We start from the raw sequence: 9805 nt of genomic DNA, 5'->3' as shown, positions 1-9805 counted from the left end.
GGTAGAACTTACACTTCACTTCTCTGATTCTCTGTTTTACTGTTTATAAAATGGGAGTAATACTATCTATGTACAGATTTGTGGTTGAGAATTAGAGATGATATGTATAAAATACTGACCCATAATAGGCAATCAACAAATGAATATTGTAATTTTATTACCACTAAATATTATTCTTCCACCCAGAGAATAAAAAGATCTTGCTTCCTGTTTAAAATACAACTTTAACTTGGCACAGTGTTTCTAAGTTTCTTACGCATTAATTTGGTTGGAACATAAAATATTTTACTGAATGATATTTTGTATTTTGGGCTTTACAATGTTTTTAGGGCCTTGGTAATGTAATACTTGAGAAAGAATAGACTTCAAACAGAAAATTTATTTCCTCATGAGATTTTATTTTTATTACACAAAGAAAATTATAATGAATAATGTAATTTGAAAAGCCCAAACAATAATAACAGTGAGGAGGGAAAATGGAGTAAAAAAGACAAAACGTAACTTGAAAGGGATTTTTGGAAAATGTCGTAATATTATCCACATCCTCTTTGTTTATTAATAATGTTGCTGAAGACAGCTGTGTTTTGTAATCAAGCATTGTATCAATTTGAGTAACTAATACTAAGAAATGCTAATAACTTGATTGTTGCATCAATCATTTTTGTCAAATTAGCATAACCATGCCCATGCCCATACTCTGTGTTCACTAAAGCAATATAGATACTACCAAAACCATCATCCAATGCCTAAAGGATACACATGAGATATTAACATAGTGAATCTTCATTCAATATCTTCTTCTTCTATTTTGGTATGCTCTAGGGCATGTACCTCTCTTTCAGGTAGTAACCCATATTCATTTAGGAAAGACTCCACATCCCCAGCAAAAAATTCTTCAGCAAACTGATCAGCAACACTAATAAAATTGCTTATGAGTTCCCCACCTTTATAGATGAGCAATGTAGGAAGTACATCTAAGGAAAAGCGGTCCCCAGCACCTGTATTCGAAGCTTTTATTTTACAAAACTTAACTATAGGGTATTCTGCTGCAAGACATGTTAAACTACTGTTTAGAGCATCACAGCCCTTAATACCATCTTCATAAATGTGAACAACTATTGTGGTGATCTTCTGTTCCTTTTCAATTGTTTCTAGGAATTGCTCTCCAGTTTCCAGCTCATACACAAACCCATATCTAGGCCCAAAACTCAGCTTCTGGTGCATATCCTGCATACACTGTCTACGGTATTTACGAAGGCAGTTTTCATCCTCTTTCTCTTTATGGATTAGTTCATATTCTTGAATGCTCATCTGAGAATAAAGAAATGATAGAAATTATTAAGTCAGAAGTTTTATTCCTTAGATATACCAAGCCCATTCTCAACCAAAGGAGTTTACTTTTGCTCTTTTCTCTGCCTGGACTACCTTCCTTTCACTCCTGATGTGCCTTTCTCTTTCACCTCATTCAAGCTTTTGTTTAAATGTCACCTTCCTTGATTACTTTACTTAAAAAAGTCCCCATCTCACGCTCTCCACTCTTTATGCTGGTTTATTTTCTTTATAGCAACAAACACTATTATATCTTATAACTTACTGATTTTTTGGAATATGGGGGATGGAATTCAAGTAAGACAGCTTTTCCTACTATTTGGAGTTCATCAGATCATCCAAGAGGTTAATTTTTGGACCAGCAGCATCAGCATCACTTAGGAACTTTTTGGAAATGCAAATATTTGGGCACCACCCTAGGTTTACTGAATTAGAACCTATAAGACCGAGGCTAAGTAATCCGTATTTTAACAAACCCTCCAGGTTATTATTATTCACTAGTTTGGGCTGAAGTAAGAAAAGGCCCAAATTCCATTTTCTAAGATAGCTACTTTTCCTTACAGTTGGAATATAAAGTTACCTGCAAGGCCTTTCATAATAGCTACTCCATTATTAATGTATTTAACAGAATATTAAGTAACCGTTCCCCCAGCCAAAAAAGAAAAAAAGATAAAAAGGAACAATGGGACATAGTGTGATTAATAGATGTGGAGCAGCTCAGAACCATGCAAGTTAGATGGTTCCCATGTGGGATCATCTGCTGCCTCTTATTCATGTAACCTCTCAAACAGCAAATGCTATCAATTTTTAAAGTAGAGGAGAATTGAGAACACATGAAACTAATGTTTATGAAAAACATTCATAAGTGTTGGGCACGTCACATAGATTATGTTATCTAATCCTTACAAATAACCTCTGAGATAGGTATCATTAGTGTCATTTTACAGAAGACACTGAGATTTAAGTTAAGTAAAAGTTTATGATGCTTTCATTACTTCTTTCTTTTGTTTCTGTTTCTTATATTTGTTTCCCTAATGTCCTTATTATTTTCCTTATCATATTTTTTTCTGTTTTAAGATTACTGTCCCAGGATGGGTATGGGAGTTCATGCCTGTAATCACAGCACTTTGGCAGGCCGAGGAAGGTGGATTGTTTGAGCCCAGGAGAACAGACTGGGCAATATGGTGAAACTCCATCTCTACAAAAAATGGTGGCGCATGCCTGTAGTCTCAGCTACTTGGGAGGCTGTGGCAGGAGAATCGCTTGAACCTGGAAAGTGGAGGTTGCAGTGAGCCAAGATTGTGCCACTGCACTCCAGCCGGGGTGACAGAACGAGACTCTGTCTCAAAATAATAATAATAGTAATAAAAATAATAATAATAATAATAATAATATTGTCCCAATTTAGTTTTAACCCTAAAAATTTCCAGTGTTTTATATAATTTTTATGTTGCTGCTATAGTTCTGTTAATTTAACAGACCAAACCACACAAATTTGACTTGAAGATGTATTTGAGTATTTATATGAAAACTTGTTTCATTCACATATTCAGGCATATAGATATGTAGGCATTCAGATACATTTCCAAAATTTAACCTTGGCATAAAATTTTTAATAATGATTATGTGTCACATTAGTGTAGTATTTTACATGTTTCAACATAGTTTTACATTTATTTTTTATTTATATGTTTTCAAAACAAGTGGAGCAGGTTTGTTATGATTCCCCAGATGGAATTTTCTGTATTTTGCTTTCTCATATTGTGAAACTACCTCTAGATCAACTCATGTATTTGTAACTAATTCTTTCCATAACTGTAGGTATTCTTGGTATGGAAGGCCACAATAGGCATTCACTTCATTTCCATTTTTTTTTGCCAGCATAAGCAATATTGTAATCAATATATGTTGTAATAGTCTAAAATGATTCTGTAGATTGATTTAGATTAGAAAACACATTGTAAATTATTTATTACTGATTTTTGTATTATCTTACCTTTCTGCTGACTCGTTCCTTTGAATCTTTGCCATTCCTACTCTGAGGAGAAGACATTTGCCTGAGAATCTCCTTCTTGCTAGGTGGGATTGAATCACTGTCTTGACTCTCTAATTTAAACTTTCTCCAGTCGTTTATTACTCCTTTAGGTCCTGGAATGAAATGAAAAATAAATTGTTTTCCTTTATATTTTCAAAAGGACTATTGGGATAACTGAAATTTGTATAAGTATTGTCATGGAATAAACTTATTATCTCCTGCATCAGAAACAAACATCTTGTTTGGACTAGAAATTTCTGACTGCCCTGCTCGTAAAAATATGCTCCCACATTAATCTTGTTAAATGGGTTTTGATAAAGAATCTTTTGGAAACATTTGCACTAATGAAAATATAAATTATGCACTTTGAACTACTGGCAAAAGGTTGGGGTTAATATGTTTAAAAATTAGAGTCCAGGTAGGAGACTAGAATTTTGGAAAAAATAGCACTTTTATTACCTAAGAAAAAAACTTCAGCAACAAACTAAAATTGGCATTACAGTATTAATAAAGGAAACCAGGAGTGTTGGGGAAACAGAATAACAATAGTATGTAAAGAAGAACTGGTGAGCAGGGGGCCTGACCTCAATAAAACTAAAATGGCTTTAGGAAAATTATTATGAGACCATCCCATTCTTCTAAGATTCTAGGAATATTTTACAAACATAGAAAGAATAGGATGGGCAGATTTTTTTTTTTTTTTTTTTGAGATGGAGTCTTGCTCTGTTGCCCAGGCTGGAGTGTAGCGGTGTGATTTGGGCTCACTGCAACCTCCACCTCCTGGGTTCAAGTGATTCTCCTGCCTCAGTTTCCTGAGTAGCTGGGGCTACAGGTGCATGCTACCACGCCCGGCTGATTTTTGTATTTTTAGTAGAGATGGGATTTCACTATGTTGGCCAGGCTGGTCTTGAACTCCTAACCTCAAGTAATCTACCCACCTCAGTCTCCCAAAGTGCTGGGATTACAAGTGTGAGCCACCATGCCCGGCCAGATTGGCAGATTTAAGTAAAACTAATTAAATGAAGAATGATTCAACTGGAATTCTGATATTCAGTTGACCTGATGACTAACAACATTATTCACTTAAGAAAGTCTTAAATTCTTTAAAACAAGGAATATTAAACTGATTATCATTCACTAAAGCTTAGCTATAGCCACACCTTCAATGTCTGTATTCTATATAGTATTCTATATGTGGATGTATTCCTTCTTTCTCCTCCATATTACCTAATAATTTTTATTTGTTATATATATGGTATATATTTAATATAAATTTGTTATGAATGTATGTATATTATATGTAGGCAATCAAAGCTTTTGGTTTTCCCATATAGTGTTCATATCAGTATTTTTAGATAAGTTTTATGCATATTTAAAATATACACGTGTACATGTTTGTTTAAAAAAGAGAATCCATTTTGTTCCTGTTTTCTACAAATGGTGGTGTATTATATGCATTTTTCCTTACCTTGTTTTTTCTGTTTCATACTATATCTTGGAGAATTTTTTGGTATACACACATAAAGAGGTTCTTCCTTAATTAGAAAATGGAGGCATGGTGTTCCATTGTGTAGATATACATAATTGACTTAAACAGTTTTGTAGTGATCTACATTGTTGTTTCCAGTTTTTTCTATGACATATGACGCTGAGTGAAGAATCTTGTGCATACATTTTTAAAACTCTGTGCAGGTATAGTTATGGTTATATAAGTAAAATTCCCTGGTCAAAGGGCATATACATTACTCATTTTGATATTGCTAGTTTGCCCCTACAGAGATTGTACCGGTTTACACTGCTATCAGCAATGTATGAGGGTGCCAAAAATGTGTTATTAAACTTAATTACTTTCACTATAGTTTTTTGTGTTACTATTTTCTTTTTCTTTTTTTCCCCCATGAATAGGCTGTCCTATCTTTTGCTCATTGTTCTATTTGGTAATTGGTTCCTTTTCTTATCAATTTGTAGGAGCTCTTCATATATACTAGGAAACTGACACTGTCGATTGAGTTGCAAATGTTTTTCCCCTATTTGTTAAATGCTTTTTGACTTTTGTTCATGGTGACTTTTACCAGACAGCAACTATTTCTTCCTTTTTTTCCCTGTCTCCCACTTTCCCTCCATCCCTTCATCCATCCGTCCGTCCTTCCTTTTTATAAATGAATTTACCAACCTTTTCTTCAGTGGTCTTTTTGTTGTTGTTTTTGTTTTTGTCATACTTAGGAAGGTATTCCTCACATTGCTATTATAAAATAAATCTCCACACATTTTGGCTGGTAGTCTTGTGAATTCTTTCAAGCTTCTGGCTAAATTTAATGGCTCAATCCAAATTAAAAGAGAGAGGAAATTACCATTCAAATAAGATTCAATAGAGTTAAATCGGAATTTTTAAATTTAAGTCGTGATATTTAAGTTTTTTTTAAAAAATTTATTTATTATTATTATACTTTAAGTTGTAGGGTACATGTGCATAACGTGCAGGTTTGTTACATATGTATACTTGTGCCATGTTGGTGTGCTGCACCCATCAACTCGTCATTTACATCAGGTATAACTCCCAGTGCAATCCCTCCCCCCCCCCCCCATGATAGGCCCCAGTGTGTGATGTTCCCCTTCCCGAGTCCACGTGATCTCATTGTTCAGTTCCCACCTATGAGTGAGAACATGCGGTGTTTGGTTTTCTGTTCTTGTGATAGTTTGCTAAGAATGATGGTTTCCAGCTGCATCCATGTCCCTACAAAGGACACAAACTCATCCTTTTTTATGGCTGCATAGTATTCCATGGTGTATATGTGCCACATTTTCTTAATCCAATCTGTCACTGGTGGACATTTGGGTTGATTCCAAGTCTTTGCTATTGTGAATAGTGCCGCAATAAACATACGTGTGCATGTGTCTTTATAGCAGCATAATTTATAATCCTTTGGGTATATACCCAGTAATGGGATGGCTGGGTCATATGGTACGTCTAGCTCTAGATCCTTGAGGAATCGCCATACTGTTTTCCATAATGGTTGAACTAGTTTACAATCCCACCAACAGTGTAAAAGTGTTCCTATTTCTCCACATCCTCTCCAGCACCTGTTGTTTCCTGACTTTTGAATGATCGCCATTCTAACTGGTGTGAGATGGTATCTCATTGTGGTTTTGATTTGCATTTCTCTGATGGCCAGTGATGATGAGCATTTTTTCATGTGTCTGTTGGCTGTATGAATGTCTTCTTTTGAGAAATGTCTGTTCATATCCTTTGCCCACTTTTTGATGGGGTTGTTTGTTTTTTTCTTGTAAATTTGTTTGAGTTCTTTGTAGGTTCTGGATATTAGCCCTTTGTCAGATGAGTAGATTGCAAAAATTTTCTCCCATTCTGTAGGTTGCCTGTTCACTCTGATGGTAGTTTCTTTTGCTGTGCAGAAGCTCTTTAGTTTAATGAGATCCCATTTGTCAATTTTGGCTTTTGCTGCCGTTGCTTTTGGTGTTTTAGACATGAAGTCTTTGCCCATGCCTATGTCCTGAATGGTACTACCTAGGTTTTCCTCTAGGATTTTTATGGTATTAGGTCTAACATTTAAGTCTCTAATCCATCTTGAATTAATTTTCGTATAAGGAGTAAGGAAAGGATCCAGTTTCAGCTTTCTACTTATGGCTAGCCAATTTTCCCAGCACCATTTATTAAATAGGGAATCCTTTCCCCATTTCTTGTTTCTCTCAGGTTTGTCAAAGATCAGATGGCTGTAGATGTGTGGTATTATTTCTGAGGACTCTGTTCTGTTCCATTGGTCTATATCTCTGTTTTGGTACCAGTACCATGCTGTTTTGGTTACTGTAGCCTTGTAGTAGAGTTTGAAGTCAGGTAGCGTGATGCCTCCAGCTTTGTTCTTTTGACTTAGGATTGTCTTGGAGATGCGGGCTCTTTTTTGGTTCCATATGAACTTTAAAGCAGTTTTTTCCAATTCTGTGAATAAGCTCATTGGTAGCTTGATGGGGATGGCATTGAATCTATAAATTACCTTGGGCAGTATGGCAGTATCCCTGATGAACATCGATGCAAAAATCCTCAATAAAATACTGGCAAACCGGATTCAGCAACACATCAAAAAGCTTATCCACCATGATCAAGTGGGCTTCATCCCTGGGATGCAAGGCTGGTTCAACATTCGCAAATCAATAAACATAATCCAGCATATAAACAGAACCAAAGACAAGAACCACATGATTATCTCAATAGATGCAGAAAAGGCTTTTGACAAAATTCAACAGCCCTTCATGCTAAAAACGCTCAATAAATTCGGTATTGATGGAGCGTACCTCAAAATAATAAGAGCTATTTATGACAAACCCACAGCCAATATCATACTGAATGGGCAAAAACTGGAAAAATTCCCTTTGAAAACTGGCACGAGACAGGGATGCCCTCTCTCACCACTCCTATTCAACATAGTGTTGGAAGTTCTGGCTAGGGCAATCAGGCAAGAGAAAGAAATCAAGGGGATTCAGTTAGGAAAAGAAGAAGTCAAATTGTCCCTGTTTGCAGATGACATGATTGTATATTTAGAAAACCCCATTGTCTCAGCCCAAAATCTCCTTAAGCTGATAAGCAACTTCAGCAAAGTCTCAGGATACAAAATTAATGTGCAAAAATCACAAGCATTCTTATACACCAGTAACAGACAAACAGAGATATTTAAGTTTTTTAAGCTCTTAGGAGTGGCATATAGATAGCCAAACATAATTTAACAGATTAAGAAAACAGACTCTGGATCAAATGAAGTGTTAGGTTTTCTGGAGGAATACTGAAATTTATTTATTCAAAAAAAATAAAGGGAATATCTTATCATTCCTTTTTTTGTGTGTGTGATTAGAAAACTGAAATTAAAGGCCATTTAGTTACCTTTTGGTCTAACCTTGTTTACAGTGAAAGTTTGTAGTGAGGGTGGGGTATAATCAGGAGAGAGGAAAGTGACTTAATTATAGTGTAGATAAGAGGTCTTGTGATAGTTGGTCAGCAAGAAATTACCAATAAGTAGTGTTTTTTTTTACTCTTTGACATCTAAATAAAACTGTTAGGAATTATTTGATTTCAAAAACTAATTTGTCCACTCAAACATTTTTTAGATTAGTCTAACAATTTATATAAAGATATTACTTAAAGTACATACTGAATAATGTCAATAAGAACATTAGATATTGCCATATTTAATTTTAAGTTAATAATTATTTTTTCTTCTTGCTTTGCTTGCCTGTATGTGTGGCCTGTCCTTCAAAGTCTTCCTCCAAACTTTGACTTCTGGCTTCTTCCATTTTAGGGATTCGATTTGATATAATCTATAGGAGGAACAAAGAAATAATAATGACACAAGAATTCCAGGATGTACATACATATATATATACACACACACAGATAAATATATAGGTATATGCATATTTATAGTCTCCTGCTGCCAGATTCCATAAGTAGGCTAAGGATAATCACTCAGTGATAAAGTATTTAGAATGTTTCTGTCCACAATGTAAAAGGACATTAATTTAACATGTATTATTAAAGATGTCTGGACTTAAGGATTTTATATAATTCATCATTTGTCTTTTCTTAACTCAAGTGTTCCAGTTAAGTCTATGTGGTTAGTGAACATTATTTATTACTGATTTTCCAAATTTCATAATACTATGTGAAATTTGAATATATAAGAAGTAATATATGTTATTTATTTCATATAATAAAATTAAATTAATAATTATATACTTGCTATGAACACTATGTGTCAGGCATTGTTTAAATTATTTTATGTGTCAAAACTCATTTAATTCTCATATAGCCATATGTGGTAGGGACAAATGTTAATGACATGTTATAACTGAGGAAGCTGAAGGGCAGGGAGTTTAAGTTGCTTGCCCAAGATCACACAGTAAGTGGTGGAGCAAAGATTTGAATCTACATTGTCTGACTTTGGAGCCAACTCTTAATCATTACACTATTATGGAAATTAACATACTATAATAGAGTCATTTTTCTCAGTATGATTTGGCAAATCGAATCTTTGAATTGGCATTAAAGAATGAAGGTCTAAGGAACACTATTCAGTAGCATCTCTCCATACCATGGGGCAAGTTTTCATGACAACAGTATCCACCAAGCAAATGAAAATAGCCAGTAGCTAAGCCTATAGCATTTTTTTTTTTTTTAAGTTTTTTGAGAGAGGGTCTAACTCTGTTTTCCAGGCTTCATTCAGTACAATGGTGCTATCTTAGCTCACTGCAGCCTCAAACTCCTGGACTCAAGTGAGTCCACGTCAGTCTCCTGAGTGGTGGGGACTACAGGTGTGTGCCACCATGCCCTGCTAATTATTTTTTTATTTTTTGGTATGTTGCCCAGGCTAGTGTCGAACTTCTGGCCTCAAGTGATCCTCCCACCTTGGCCTCTCAAAGTGCTGGGATTATAGGAGT

At 35.0% G+C, this 9805-nt stretch overlaps 1 protein-coding gene across 1 annotated transcript; it reads right to left on the bottom strand.

Annotated features, from left to right (window-relative positions):
- Positions 1 to 324: 324 nt before the first annotated feature.
- Positions 325 to 8680, bottom strand: PDC (phosducin). The gene is made up of 3 exons (XM_007989147.3): positions 8602 to 8680; positions 3326 to 3477; positions 325 to 1311 (listed from the first exon to the last, which is right to left on the bottom strand). The coding sequence occupies exons 1-3, from the start codon at positions 8660 to 8662 to the stop codon at positions 784 to 786; spliced, it is 741 nt and encodes a 246-aa protein (XP_007987338.1). The 5' UTR covers positions 8663 to 8680; the 3' UTR covers positions 325 to 783.
- Positions 8681 to 9805: the final 1125 nt, after the last annotated feature.

The sequence above is a fragment of the Chlorocebus sabaeus genome, chromosome 25 (assembly GCF_047675955.1).
Source record: "Chlorocebus sabaeus isolate Y175 chromosome 25, mChlSab1.0.hap1, whole genome shotgun sequence".
In the NCBI taxonomy this organism is placed as follows: Eukaryota; Metazoa; Chordata; class Mammalia; order Primates; family Cercopithecidae; genus Chlorocebus; species Chlorocebus sabaeus.
The sequence above is the reverse complement of the archived record's forward strand: the minus strand, read 5'-3'. Positions and strand labels throughout refer to the sequence as shown.

What these genes read in the sequence shown, in the direction of transcription:
- PDC (XM_007989147.3), bottom strand. Translation starts at nt 8,662, where the DNA reads ATGGAAGAAGCCAGAAGTCAAAGTTTGGAGGAAGACTTTGAAGGACAG. An exon ending in AGGACAGGCCACACATACAG is followed by an intron (nt 3,478 to 8,601) that starts GCAAGCAAAGCA and finishes ATTTCATTCCAG; the next exon opens with GACCTAAAGGAGTAATAAAC. An exon ending in AGGAACGAGTCAGCAGAAAG is followed by an intron (nt 1,312 to 3,325) that starts GTAAGATAATAC and finishes CTTTATTCTCAG; the next exon opens with ATGAGCATTCAAGAATATGA.